Source organism: Anolis carolinensis, chromosome 3, assembly GCF_035594765.1.
Source record: "Anolis carolinensis isolate JA03-04 chromosome 3, rAnoCar3.1.pri, whole genome shotgun sequence".
Lineage (NCBI taxonomy): Eukaryota > Metazoa > Chordata > Lepidosauria > Squamata > Dactyloidae > Anolis > Anolis carolinensis.
The window spans coordinates 50,133,550-50,148,887 of NC_085843.1; the positions used below are offsets into that span (position 1 = coordinate 50,133,550).

General features: G+C 37.4%; 1 protein-coding gene across 12 annotated transcripts in view; it reads left to right on the forward strand.

Moving 5' to 3' along the window:
* Nucleotides 1–15,338, forward strand: part of phldb2 (pleckstrin homology like domain family B member 2) — a 92,657-nt gene that overhangs the window by 62,892 nt on the left and 14,427 nt on the right. For 6 of the 12 annotated variants that reach the window (XM_062974885.1, XM_008107766.3, XM_062974887.1 and 3 more), the window contains 6 exons: nucleotides 2,142–2,252; nucleotides 3,774–3,863; nucleotides 6,612–6,755; nucleotides 8,010–8,183; nucleotides 11,745–11,879; nucleotides 12,751–12,850. In XM_062974885.1, coding sequence (XP_062830955.1) covers nucleotides 2,142–2,252; nucleotides 3,774–3,863; nucleotides 6,612–6,755; nucleotides 8,010–8,183; nucleotides 11,745–11,879; nucleotides 12,751–12,850 — 754 coding nt within the window. The remainder of the gene's footprint in view (nucleotides 1–2,141; nucleotides 2,253–3,773; nucleotides 3,864–6,611; nucleotides 6,756–8,009; nucleotides 8,184–11,744; nucleotides 11,880–12,750; nucleotides 12,851–15,338) is intronic. The other 6 variants (XM_062974889.1, XM_003219139.4, XM_062974891.1 and 3 more) reach the window with 3 other exon arrangements.

The window sequence follows — 15,338 nt, forward strand, 5'->3', positions numbered from 1 at the left end:
GTGATGTTAATGGGAACTACTTCCATGTAAGCATATGGACTGAACTATGGACAAAGCATGAGGATGAACGATCTGATTTTATGTTTGAAATGTATATTTTAATTTACAATGTATTTTAATAGGTTTAACTGTTTTATGTGCTGTTTTATATTGATTTGTATGGGCATCTAATGGTTGCCTGTCAAGGACAGAACGCCACAAGATCAAAGTTAACAGAGTTTATTGGATTACAGAACTCAAAAATGCCCGTAAAATACAAGGGCCAGGCAGTATTAGCCTTTAGGAGCAAAAAGGGACAAGGAAAAACGTTCAAAAGATAAACCGGATTAAACCGGAGTTTAATCCGGGTAAAAACAAACTGCTTGCTTCAGCCTGGGGATAAACAAAACAAAAGCCGAGGAACAAAAGATACAAAAGAATGCAACTAATTGGCAGCAGATTCCTCTCTGCTGCCAGCACTGTGCCTTGAGTAACTTGCGTCGCTCCCACACACACAGCAGACAGGATTTCCAACACGAACAGATCAGCCAAGGATTGCAGCAGTAGAGTAGACCCAGTTCCTTTCCGTAGATCAAAGCCAGAAGCAGACGTTTGTAGTTTCCAAGTCCAAGAAGGGGGAAGTCAAGCCGTGGTCAGTTCAGTCCGAATTTCAAAGCAGGAGATGGCGTCCGTCAAGAAGACGACGGAAGGTCAAGCTAATAAGAGTAAGCACAGGTTTGCACAAACAAATGCCCACACAATTCCTCCCGCCGTCTGACCCTGAATTCCAAAACAACTTACGTATCAGCACACGAAAACACACCAGTCTTCAGGAAATCGTCCCACACAGATCCCAAGCGTTCGTCCAGATTACCTTGCCCAACGCAATTTGCAATTGCTCCCAAGCCCCATTTTATGCCAGTTACAAATCCTCATCACTGTCAGCTGTCCTCCTTAACCCGGGCGTTTCCTCATCACTTTCCTCATCAGAGCTGGAACACCTCTGACTACGCCCCACAGCATCTCCAGCTGTGGATCCCGTCCCATCCCTCCAGCTTGACCATGGGTCTAATCCTGAAGGTCCCCATTCATCTTCTATCCCATCATTGCCAGTGGCACCCAATTCCTCCCTCACCCGAGTCCAATCCATCTCATCCTCCTCCGAGCTAACCAGCCCCTCCTCCATTCTCTCCGTAAACCCCTCAAAAGACTCTTCGTCAGATGGTGCTGCAAAAATGTCTCGCAGTCTTTTTCTTTCTCGCTCCTCGAGAGTATCTGACTCTCGAGGAGTCTTACGCCCACGTCTGTCAGTAACAGAGCCATGAGGCTCAATCATAACATTGCCACTGTTGTAAGCCGCCCTGAGTCCCTTCGGGTGAGAAGGGCGGGATATAAATGTGATAAATAAATAAATAATAAATAAAATTTCTGATGGAATTTGGTTAATCTCTACCTTTTTGGAACTCTGTACACCAGTGACTGGAAAGTGGTAAATGCCTATGATCCTTGAAGATAGTTTCAGCTCATAATGAAACCTACAGTTAATAAATCTTCTCATAACTCGAATTGTATCTGAGCAGGTGTTGTATAATATATTTCTTTTAGGCTGGATCTACACTGTCCTATATCCTGGGATCTGATCCCAGATTATCTGCTTTGAAATTGATTATATGAGTCTGCACTGCCAAATAATCTGAGATCACCAGATAATCTAGGATCAGAAACGATAAAGGAAATGTATGACTGATCCTGGAGGGAGTGGGTGAACGGGAGGGGGAGGGAAAAATAGTGGAAAACCGATAGAAAGAAGTAGGGAATGAGGACGAATACATATGATTTTTTAATCTCTTTTTTTGTTCAATCATTAAAATAGATTTTCCGTAAAAGTTGCTAATGTTACCTTCTAAACTTCCTCATGAGGAAAAATTGTTATGTTATACTCTACTTGTTTGGCCCAATTTTTTTTAAAAAGATAATCCTGGGATATAGGGCAGTGTGAAAGGGGCCATGGTTGCCTATCCCCTATTTTTGCATGTTTTCTTTACATCATGAGTTTTTGCTCTCCTGCTCGTGACTGTATTCCTGAAAAGCAGGATCGGTGCTATGTTGCTTTGTATCCCCAAGTTCATATTGAATGTGTGTTGATGCTGTCTTTATTACAGGAGAAGATTTCTGCTCTCAAAAAGCAAGCCAATCATATTGTCCAGCAAGCTCAAAGAGAGCAAGATCATTTTGTCAAAGAAAAGAATAACCTGTTGATGATGTTGCAGAGAGTAAGTGCTTAGTTTTATTTCACTGCAGACAACTAAAATAAAGCAATAGCATAATGTAAATTGAGAAAGTTTTGTTTTTTGTTATCAAATTCTAACCAGTGCTGTCACTTTACTATATTGAAGAGTGTTACTCTGTGTTTGAGACCCCTTCTACACTGCCATATACAATACATATTATCTGCTTTGAAATGGATTATATAGCAGTATAGACTCATATAATCCAGTTCAAAGCAGATAATGTGGATTGTGTGCTTTGATCATCTGGATTATATGGCAGTGTAGAAAGGGCTTGAGAGAGTGGAAGTGAGATAGAGATGACAGTAATAATAAAAACTGGAATGAATTTACAATCAGATTTTTCATTACACAATAGCTAGATTTCAAAGTAGCAGACTCATGGGGTTGTTGTATGTTTTCCGGGCTGTATGGCCATGTTCCAGAAGTATTCTCTCCTGACGTTTCACCCACATCTATAGCAGGCATCCTCAGAGGTTGTGAGGTTAGGGTTAGGGTTAGGGTTAGAATCATAGTCAGAAATAAATTTAAGTTTAACATAGCTTAGTTTCAAATAAATAACAATAGGGTTTAAGACTAAATTAGAAATTGGCTCGGTCCTAGGAGAAAGAAGACATATGTCAGAGGCATAACTGTCATATAAAATCCACATTATCTGCTTTGAACTGGATTATATGAGTCTACACTGACATATAATCCAGTTCAAAGCAAATAATCTGGATTTTATATGCCAGTTTAGAAGGGGCCAGAGTTCACTTGAAGGCACATAAAAGCAACCAGAATGATACAGGTTAAGTATACCTTATCTGAAATGCTTGGGTACAAAAGTGTTTTGGGTTTTGTACATTTTCAGATTTTGGAATATCTGTTCAAATATTGGATTTAATATTTTTATTAATTTTATGCATAAAACTAGGTTTTGTACATTGAGCTTCCAGAAAGCAAAAGTGTTGCTATCTCAGCCATACAGACCATTTTCGATTTAGACATTCTAGGTAAAGGATCTCAACCTGTAGAGTTAAAACACAGAACAAAAACAACTATTTAAACAGAATTTATTAAAAGAACCATTATAAATTATACAAAGCACATTTTGAAACACATACCTAAGAAAAGTATTGCAAGCAGTATTACAAGCAGTCATCTCGTAACAATCTCTGTTACAAGCTATCAAAAATCTGCTTGTGAAAAGAATATTCACAGTTTAGAGAGGTAATATTTTATGGAATGATGCATGGAGCTACTCTGGGTATTTGGAGAGATAATAGTATACTAAGAGGTGAATTTATGTTTTAGAATTTGAAGAAAAGAAGAGAGAGAAAGAAGGATATATAATGCAAATTATGTGTGTACAATTTCATAATGAAGCATCATTAGATATCATTTCTCTGTTTGTGATTATTGTGAGCAAAACATTAAACTATTTGAGTTGTTCCATGTTTGTTTATATTTACATGTAAGTGGATTTCAAAATCTGTAAAATCCAAGTTGGTTTGTTCTTAATAGGAGAAGGAAAATCTTTGCAATTTAGAAAAGAAATACTCTTCACTATCAGGAGGAAAAGGATTTCCTGTAAACCCAAATAGTCTAAAAGAGGTAAGTAAAACATGAGAGGACAGATAAGAAATAAAGCGTTGCTAATGGTGTGTTTTTCTATATTGGATAGCACTTTATGACAACAATATTTAGTAATGTGAAATGATGTTTAATTGCACTTTTCTGTGTATGTTAAAGAGCTATCGATAGAAGAATTTAAATATTTCTAAAATAGGATACAGCTGTTTTGTTGGTTGTGGGGATATGTGGATTGCTCATCCATGACTATGGTTCAAGCCATAAGGAGAGGTGGGTAATCAATAAAAGTACTATTATTATTTTATTATTATTTTATTATGACACAGCAAACAAGATAGATATGCTGGATTTCATATCACAAAATCACAAGTCGAACACTTCCCAAGTGTCTAGGACTGTGTGATGTATTTTCGGATGATGCGCGCAGATCCCAGCAGGGTGGCCTTTTATTATTATTATTATTATTATTATTATTATTATTATTATTATTATTTAACTGCTCTTTTGAGCATTCAGACATGTCAATTTTGCACTAGTGCAAAACTTTAGTTGTAAGGTTCTGAAAAGTAAAGCTTCAAAGTGGAAAGGTCCCTCCCTCTGAATGAATATCTAAGGTATACTTCCCTAAACTCTGAAGATTGTCACCATGAAAAGATAGGAAATCAAACACCATGGGGGAAGGAGAGTGTGTGTATGCATAGATAGCCACTAAGGATCTCATCAGAAAGGCCAGTCGAAAAGTTCCTCTTCGCCTGGCATCGCGGTGAACAGAGGGGCAGCAGGGCAGATCTGTTGCCCCACACACAGCTCCCTCTCGGCAATGCTTTCCTCATCATTTGTGGAAAGCATCACCATTCTGCAGAAGCTCTATGCTAGCTCCATTGTAGCCAGCACAATATGGGCAGGCTGCAACATGGGCAATTTGGGTGGAAGCATCGTTGGGGGCATCCCTCCACAACATGGGCAGGCTCCCATGGTGTAGGGGGAAGCCTCTAACGATGCTTCCAACCAAATTGGCAGCAGGGCCTCTGCTGGAAGTCACATGTTGTTGTATAATGTCTGGTGTGGAGTTCCATCCCCAAGACAGAGTGAAAGTGTTCTTGAATGCTAAATTTACCCTATCTGATGACGCCCTCAGAGAACAAATAAGCCACATGTTCTGCTTTATGATCTCTGTATAACATGCATTTGACTGCGTAGCCAAGCTGACTTACTGATGGTGAGAAATGTTGCCCTTGTAGAATTCAACAGAATTAAAGTAAAAATCCAAGTGAGACTGAATGCCCAAGTAAGAAATGCTCAGTGACTGTGCCCTGTGGAACATGTCCATATGTTCAGAGCATAGGGCATTGGTCTTCTTTATGTACACCAGAGTTCATACTGATATGTCTAATGACTTTCACATGAGATTTTACTTCTAATTTCCGTATTGTTTCATTTTGTTCATTCTGAATGTTGTAGAATATGTATCCTTCCAGACTGCAAGCCATTTTGCCAATGTCAATACATCAATACATTAATTCCAGAAGTTGCATTCGGTTAAGAATGGGGGAGGACACACATTTTTCCAGTATATCTTTCTAGAGCTTGCTTTTGCCTAAAATATTTCTTCTGCTATTGCTGCTGCTCCTGTTAATAAAGTTATCTATATTTTAATTGTGGATTGCAGCTGCTCTGATCATCTTAATAAAACAAAAACTGCTTTGTTAATATGTCTGCCAAAATAGGCTATTGTGATTTACTGCAACCACATACCACAAATGTTAAATTGCCACAATCTTGTTAGTGTTCAGAAAATTGGCTCACAGTGCAATATAGTAGCTTCTTGGAATGGAATAATGTAGAGGCAGTTCTATCTTGCGAGATATTTTTCTGATGTACCTCCTTACATGATTTGGAATTTCTTCCCATGCTATCTCATTCATTCTTCTTCACATGGTTTATGTTTGCAAAGGGAAAATAGTCAAAACCATGTAAGGTGCCATATCACAAAAATGGTGTCTTGAAGGAGCTGCCCGGAATAAAGAAATCAAAGATAAAACTTCCAATGTACTATCTACACTGGAGATATTCTGTAAATTTCTCAGCCCTGCATCTCAGAAAGGCTATTGCAAAGCCCAACAAAGCTTAGATCAAAGGACCTTGCTATCTAAGCTCTCAAAACTGAGCTTCTTAGTTTTTACTTACCATTCAAATATTGTTTAGTCTGTGTAAACATAAGTGGCTGTGAATTCCACTGAACACAATAAGACTTATTTATGTGAAACAATTTCCTATGGTGAAAATTCCAAGTGTGCTATAAAGAACTTCCGATCTCTCCAAACTCAGTGAATAATCAGCTCCAGTACAATTCTTCTTATGTTCTTACAATTTGTTGTGTACCTGATTTTGCATAAATGTCCACATATCTACTGTCGGAATTTGGCAGGGATTGCATTTAATATAATGCAGTTCATTTCCATTCCTATATTTTAGATCTAAACATGAGGTACACATCCTATTTACTGTGATGGTTTCATCTCACTATGATAATTCATATGTAATGACTTCTCAAGAACATTGTTGTTTATGTCACATTAAGGCATTTAAATATTTAACGTATTTAGTGTTGATGAGTTTTGATACTTTTAAATAATGTTTTGTAATAACACAGAATTGGCTGTATCACTCTGAACTAACTCCCACAGCAAAATTGAAACTTTAATACTCTTGCATGCCTTTTGGCTTTTGCTTCTTTTTTGTGTTTAACATCTGAATTCCTCCTTTTAGGATTATTTGAGTGTAAATGACATTAGTGAGCCGTATGGCAATTCCACGAACATATCCCCTTCCACTCAGCCCCCCACTGCTGCTGAAGCTGTTCCCACTGAACCTTCCACAGTTGGCCTGATGAGCCAGCCACAAAACAAAGAGGTTGGTTTGAGAGACATTTCCCATTTTGTATGCCTTTTGCATTCGCTTTTTTGTAACATCGGTGTTTTCAGGTTCAGTATAAAGCTGCATTTATTTCTTTGCCATAATTAAAAAGATGTACAGTATAAAATTAGATTTTAATACATACATAAGCTCTATCTGGGAGAAAATAAGATATAAGTGTTGGGGGCATCTACTCCTGCCTTTCTTGCCAGAGGAAAGAAGCAGAAATAGGCTAGAAACTGTATGGTGTTTATTTCAAATGGGCTCCCCTTGGCCACCTAATGTGGTCAACCTTTCATCTTCTTGTTTCCAGACAAAAAGGTCAGGAAGATGTCATATTCAGCTAAATCCAACAAATATGAACCAAGGCACTTTCCTGCCTGAAGCATTGACAGTCAAGGTGTTTAATATCTTAGGCAAATGAGTAAATCTTTTGCTTCAAAAAAGGATGTATTGAGACTATATTTGGTTTAGGGCTTCATACTCAGATAGAAAGTAGTCTGCACAAAGAGTAAAGCTCATAAGCTATCTCCTCTTGTCCCAACCTTATGGGGAAAAGAATAAACCATTTCCAATTTTCATTAGCCTTTTTATAGCTCATTATTGTGTGCAAATCAGGTATCATGGTTTAAAATCAACTCTATCCTAGGTCTATAGCGTGTGGTTTGAAAATTATTTGCTAGCCAGTGGATAGAGATTACTTTAAACCACGATTCCCAGTTGTCAAAGAATGGCAAAATAGAAACTGCATAATTGTAACTAGATTTTAGATTGCACTTTCTCCTAACTACATTGGAGAAGGATTGGGTATGGGAAAGGGCAAGAACATGAAATTTCTTCAGGTTCTATCTGTTTGTACAGGTAAAGCATAACCATTCAGTGTCAAAAATTAACCTTTCTGGTATCTGTTAATAACAGGAGCCAAGGAGGATAGAGAAGCTTTCTTAACATTTTATTTAAAAAACATGCTTTCAATTTCACATATTCATACATTTTAAATTATCTTTGTTGTTTTATATGTCCCAAGTCAGTTGGCCACCTCAAAAAGTCTATAACCCTTCTCTTTCTTTCTCTGTCTGTCAGCTGTTCATAACACTTTATGCATCTGACAAAGTGGGCTGTAGTCCTCAAATGCTTGTGCTATGTTAAACACATTATCCTTTGTGTGTGTGTGTGTGTGTGTATGTCTTTGTAGCTTGTCTGTTAAAGAAAAATTGAGCTCTGAATATAATTTCTCTCTTTCCTATCAAGCTAAAGGCACCTCTCTGTCCTGGATTTGTGTTTCCTCACCCCCTTTCTTCTCGTCCTCTTGCACAACTTTCACCAGCCCAATGGCCTGAGGTCAGGGCTGCAAACGTAGAGCCTTGTCCTTTACCTGACACACCGCCTCCTCTTCCAGCTAAGAAGCACAGGAGGCAATCACAGGTAACATGCCTGAAGGCAGATGGCCTTGATAACAGTGTGGTGATCTTTGCATGGACTTTCTGTCCCAACTTGGTAGAGTGCATGCCGAGTCGCCAGTGCTGAATCTAAAATGCTGTTGACAGATAGACTGCTTGGCATGAAGAAAGAGTGGCAGTACTGGGCTGAATCTGGTTCCCATTCCCTTTCCCTTTTGTAGCCACAGCTGCTGGATCACATCCAGCTAGAGCAGAGGTTCCCAACCTTTTTTTGACCAGGGCCCACTTGACCAGGGCCGATTTTGATCAGGGACCACTTGACCAAGGACCACTCTCCAACATTAGTACCAAAAGGGTTACAAATCAGTTTTTGGCCAACTTTAGATTCGGTTTGGTTAATTCGGGTGCTGATACAGAAAATTGCATCGGATAGACCACATAAGCTCTAGTTTCTGATACAGAACATATGCCATCTGGTAGTCGCTATCTCCTCGCCCACATAAAACTATATTTAATAATCTAGAACTGATGTGGTCTATCCAATACAATAGTCAGCTCTGTGGAAAGGAACGGAAATAAAATAAAGAGGGAGGAGGTTCGCGGATGAAATTTTTGTTCTCGCGGCCCACAGGTTGGGAACCATTGAGCTAGAGAAATACACTCAGCAATTCAGTCCACACAACTCTTGTCTCTTATTGGCTTAACCTGTTCATCCCACAGATTCTTGTTCAATCTGACAAAATTTCGGCGTATAAATGAGGTAGGGACTGTATTAAATTTGCTCCTTGGAATTTTGTCCTGCTTCTGTAGGACATGCCACTCCTTAAATAGGATATTTGGATAGTCATGGAAGTTTTTAGGCTTCTCAAATATGTATACATTTTCAAGATTATCTTCCTTAAACATTGGCATCTTATGACTTTTATGTCTAGGGGAATCCATTTTAGGTTTTAGTCCAAACTTTAAAGACGTCTGCCTATCCAAGGGACTAAACTTATTTTGGAGCATCTTCCAGCATCTTGGCCACCTCTTTTAAAGTTCATACTGAAACCTAAAATAAACTCAGCCCCCCCCCCCCTTTTGACATATAATATGTTGTGTTAATGAGATCAGCTTAGTTAATTGACAGTAAATTGACAATTGAGTATTGATAGTGACAGATTTTATACCAGGGTTTGTGGTGCATTCTCTTGGGAATAATTTCAGAAGAGAGATGGGTCAAAAGCTGAGGATCTCTGCATCTAATTTGCTTCCTTTCCTGACTTTCCTTCCCAAAGTATTGGCTGAACTGGGGAAATGCTTAGCTTTGATCCTCACTTGCATTCATAACACAATGAGCATTACAAGAAAGTGAAGTTGATCTAGCTTGAGGCCTGAGTTTAAAAATCAACTAGCTCTTGAAGTGCTAGTTAATTGTTCCTATTTTGAATATTAATAATGCATTGATTTAAAATATGTATGTGCATAGTTTTTAATAGTTGTTTGGCATGTGTCTCTCCAGCTATGAATAAATATTAAGTGAAAGAGTCTTTTAAACTAAAAATATTGGACAATGTGTTGAGGCCAAACTTCTGTTTATAAAAAAGATTGCAATGATTTCTTTCATGGATGGTGTTGTCAGCTTCCATGAATTGAGCAGTAATTTCAAATTCAATCTGGCATGTGAATATTTAATATCTACTTTTTCATTTATTATATATTTAAATCCAACTTGTTTTAAGAAAATATATTTGTAAAGTTTTATTTTGTTTCAATTAATCATGGACTTGGATGGCACCTGTACATAAAACCTTGTGTTGAAAATAAATCACAGTGGATCGCAGTACAATCATAGCCCTTTCAGACAAATAACATTATCCTTACATTCAGATCATGGTTGTCATTATCTATAACTTCTGTATCATTTTTTTCCATTTCCAAAATGCTTCCCGTTGTTTAGAAGTATAATGTGTCAAATAAAATGGGACAACTTATTTGTGATAAATATTATAACATGTTCATGATGACTCCTGTAGGTATAGTTTTAAAAAAAATATAAAAATAAATAACATTTTGCGAAATAGCTTCACTTCTATACTGCACTTTCTATGTACTGCAAGATTGTTTCTATTTTTAAAAACAATTTCTTCTTATTGCTGGTTTTCTTATTATAATTTTGGTTTATATCTCACCTTTGTCCTCAAAACAGAGGTTAAAAGCAGCTTATAAATTAAAACAAAAACAGTATAGCTAATTCATATGAAAAGTTAATATTATACTGTCAATAACATCAAAATCATTTTTAAAATAAAATATTAATATATAGTTTTGAAAAGGAGTTAAAATCATTACAGCATCCCATTAAAAGTTTTTTTTTAACAAAAACATCAGCTTATTGGAATGTTAAAAATTATTTTGACTTCAAAGGGGAACAATAAGGGGGCCATTTAAGCCTTCTTAGAAAAATAAGTTCCAGATTCAGGTTTGTTGTGTGTTTTCCGGGGAGTATGGCCATGTTCCGGAAGTATTCTCTCCTGACATTTTGCCCACATCTATGGCAGGCATCTTCAGAGGTTGTGAGGTATATACAACCCTGTGATCTCGGCCATGAAAGCCTTCTGACAGTTCCAGATTCAATGGGCAGCTGCCAAGAAGCCCTGTCTCATGTCCCCATCAAATAGAATAGAAAAATTTATTGTCGTTGTACATTGTACAACTAAATTAAATGTTTTCCCCAGTACTCATCACAAAAACAACACACAAATCCCTCCACACTCCAACCACCACAACACAGCTCCCATTGCCACATCAATGCAAAACCACGGAGTTCATTATAGTTACAGCTCTAGGATAAAGGCTATATCTCAGCTGGTTTGTCCTTGTCTTTGTCTCCCTGTGCTGTCTGCCAGATGGTAACAATTCAAAAAAAGAATATCCTGGGTGAGTTGGAGAAAGCAACGAATGCTCTGAGCTTTCTTAAGGCTGTGAGACTTATAAAGTTTTTCCAAAGAGGGGAGAGGGCAACCCATGATTCTCTGTAGAGTGCCTTCCTGTCTGCCACTGTGGACTTACCAAATCATGTGCAGAAGCAGTAGCTTAGGACACTATAGCACATTGGTAGAAAGTCACCAGCAGTTTTTTATTCAGTTGTTGGTTCCTTAGAAGTCTCCGGTAGTACATTCTCTGCTGTTCCCTCTTCAACAAGGTTGTCATATGGGTGCCCCAGGTCAGATCCTCCTTAACAGTGACACCCAGGAACGTGACACTGGCCACCCGCTCCACTTGGTCTCCATTTATAACCAAGGGGTGGATTTCTGGTCAGTTCTTTCTGTAGTCCACTGTGAGCTCCTTGGTCTTATTGATGTAACCAGATTATTGTCTCTGCACCACGAGAGCAACTGATCCACCTCATCCTGATAGGCAAACGTGTCCCCTTCAGATAGTTGGACTGAAAGACACATCTCATCTGGGAAGACATGGTCTTTTAGATAACCACACCCTAAATTTTGTAATTATATTCCATTTTTTCCAGCTATGCACAAAGATTTTAAAGACTTTTACAGCCCTTTAGAATGCAGTATAATTATGCTATTTCATATGTTTTAAGCATTTCCGAAATCTGGAAGAGAGGAGAAAGCAACACAAAGAAGGCCCATATATGAGTGATACTTTGCCACGCAAGAAAACAGCTCCTTCTGTATCGCCACATTTCAGTAGTTCGACTCTCGGACGAAGTGTTAAGGTAAGAAGTGTGTTTACAGTTTGTGTGTGTCATATAAAATAATAGCTTGTAAAAAAAGACTAGAATTGAGTTTGTTTGAATATGATTAGGACAGGCATCAGCTGTCTACCAAATTCCCTTGCTGAGAGTATGTGAATTGCAAAATGATGAGGCAGATATGTTTGACTCATCAACTCTGCCCCAGCATGTCAAAAAGCACAGAACTATATGTTTGTCCATCCTCTTCTTTCTTGGTCACATGAGTGCCTCTACTGATTTTCACAATGGGTAAGATCATTCACAGCAGAGAAGACAACACAGATGGTTTCGTTCAATGGGACCAATGTTGTCTCAACCCAGCTGAATTTTCTTGACTGACCAAGATGGTGTGTGTGGGCAACCTCCAGGGCGAGTCTGAAGAAATTCTGTTCCATGCTGTCCTTGAATTAGTCAGCCAGTGAAGATAAGGCCTTAATCTACAAAAGTTTTTGCTATCCATATCTTTCAGTTATTCACTAAGATGCTACAATACATTTGTATTAATTTTATAGTTTGTACGCTGCTTTGAGTTCCACCCATGGGAGAAAAGCGGGCTAGAAATGAAATAATAATAATAATAATAATAATAATAATAATAATAATAATAATAATAATACTACTACTACAAGATCCCTTTACATACTAAGGCATATCTGTACAAGCTCCAGTTGTAGAAACTATTTATAAAATTTAGCCCAAGAGGGAGGAGTGCAGTCATGCTTTTGACTTCATTAACAAAATGTACAGAACAGAGAGTCAATTGTGAAATGTATATAAAGAATTTACATTCTCCCTTGGATAAATGAAATGGATGTTTTTTTAATGTTGACTAAAATTGCAATATTTCATGAAGGGTCACCTCCCACTTGGACAAAGCAATAGCTGTGGCAGTGTGCTACCTCACTGCTTGGGATCTATGGCCAAAGAGTCCGAATCAAGAAGAACATATAAAGGTAACTTGATTTTAAAAGTAATATCTTGTTACATTCATAAGTACTATGTTGAAATCTCATTTCACAGTAATATTATTTCTACTTCATTTGATAAAAGTAGAATATAATCATTCAACTGCAGTGGGAGTTTTTTTGGCTATTTATTTGATTTCATTAATACTGTTTTAAATAATTACCTGTTGCACAATATGGCCAGAATTGGAGAATATGTGATTCTGCATTGATTTAGATACAAGCCACACTCTGATGACTTTGTTGTTGCTTAAGGTGAACAATCCCAACAATCAGTAGGTTTTACTCCAGTAAATTCCCTAAGACTTACTCTCCGATTAACATATATAGGATTCCAGCCTTAAGCTGATTAAAAACAATATTGCATATGAAAAATAATCTAGTAATCACACAGATGTCTTTCTTGTGGCCTCTCTATATATGCGGCTTCTGTTGCATCGGAGTATGTTTCAAGAGTTTGGATTTGTTAAAAATGATACCAACACAGGACAGTCCTAAATTGCAGTTCTAACAATTCTAAAAGCTCCAGTGAATATATTGAGTCTTATTCCGGCCATCTGCATACATGCATAGTCAAAATATACAACCTGTAATTGAAGTTAGATTATTTATACTCAAAACTTAAATGCCTTAAAGTAAGTTTCACTAAACTATAAAGACTTATTTCTAGGAGACTATAAAATCAAAATCAAATCTTTCTTTATTACGATTATAGACCAGCATAAAGTGGCTTTGTGGATCACATGTACTTAAAGGAGAAAATGTTCTTCATGCCCAATTTCTGCAATAGCGACTCTTAAGAAAATATTTTAAACATTTTTTATCTGATTTTAAATGTCTTTTTTCATTCTTTGTGTCTTAAAAATCAGGAAAAGGCAAAAAAGGTATGAGAAATTTTATCTGTGTGACATCATTAGTTTCTTTTTGTGGTTGTAACTTATGAAATGAACACTGTCAAGTCATGTTCGAACCAACATGTGTAGAAATTGTAAGGTTCCCCCTACACTGGAAACTTCTGGGAAGGCAAGAAAGTTCCTGTAGTCCACTTAGAGGTTTCCTGCTCAACATTGAAGCCTGCCAAATACGTGGGAGCTATATCCATTATGTTGAACTGTGCCTATAATGGCCTATTCTTGCTGTTAGGCACATTTAATTAATGGGATTTACCTATACCTATATGGTGCTCATCTCCATTTTTAAACCATTGTCCGTAGACACCTCCAAGTTCATGTGGCCGGCATGACTGCATGGAGCGCTATTACCTTCCAGCTAGAGCGGTACCTATTGATCTATTGACATTTGCATGTTTTCAAACTGCTAGGTTGACAGAAGCTGGGGCTAACAGCAGGAGCTCTCCATGCTCCCTGGATTCAAACTGCCGACCTTTCGGTCAGCAAGTTCATCAGCTCAGCAGTTTAACCCGCTGCACCATTGGGGGCTCCAACTAGGAGCAGAGGGCACAAATCCTAAGTATCTGCTTATATTATTAGCAATACAGTCTGGCCAATAAGTTTACATATGTTAAAATGCTCACAATTTCAGCCTCTAAAAACAGATATACTCTTGTGTTGATTGTGGGCAAAGATTATATGGCTGCAGCACCCACATTTTACAGAAGAGGCAACAACTTCATAGAGCAACCAGTTCTATCAATGGACATTTTCATTCTTGCAGAGTTAGCAATTCTATAGCAACCTTAGATATTACTTCTATTATCATACAAAGAAATCAGGGATTTGATAGGCAAACTGGTTCTCTATCACTGTTGATCCACAATAATCAAGAATTCATTTTAGAGAATAAAATGTGTGTAACTTTTTGACCATTTTTCTTTCACTAAAAAGGCAAGACATTGAGAATAGTCATGTTTCAGCACTGCTTTCTTGTTGCATTGCATTAGCAAACAAACAGTTTGAAATAACCAGCACTGTTGTGATTTTCTTTGTTTCTGGCAATGGTCTTTGTGTTTATCTCTAAAATAATTTGTTTTTTCATCAAATTTAGTTTTGCATGTCTCTGAAGATTAATGGTAAATTGAACAAAATCATATAGTTTCTTCTAAATTAGTAATCTGAGATGCAGTTTTCTGCTTATGTATTTCAACCCTCAAATGTTTTTATTTACATTTCTGTCCCAAATTATGTATAACTTGATTAAATATATTCAAGAGAGAAGTTTGGATCTGGAATTAGTTATAGTTAGAGTCACTGAAACTACTGGAACTGAACTTATTCTCTGGCTAACTTGAAGCTCCACTGATGGTAGTAAATCTGCTAAAAGTATCGCTAGGTCCAGACAAAAACCATTTATTTTTTTATTCCATCTTTCTGATCACAGTCTCCCTTTTTTCTTCTTCCTTTCCACTTCCTATAGTCACATTTGCAAAGTTTGCATTGATAAATAAATAAATGAGTTGTTTTGATCAGTTTTGCCCCTATTCATTTTTACTTCCCGCTGCACAACTTTCAGTTCTATT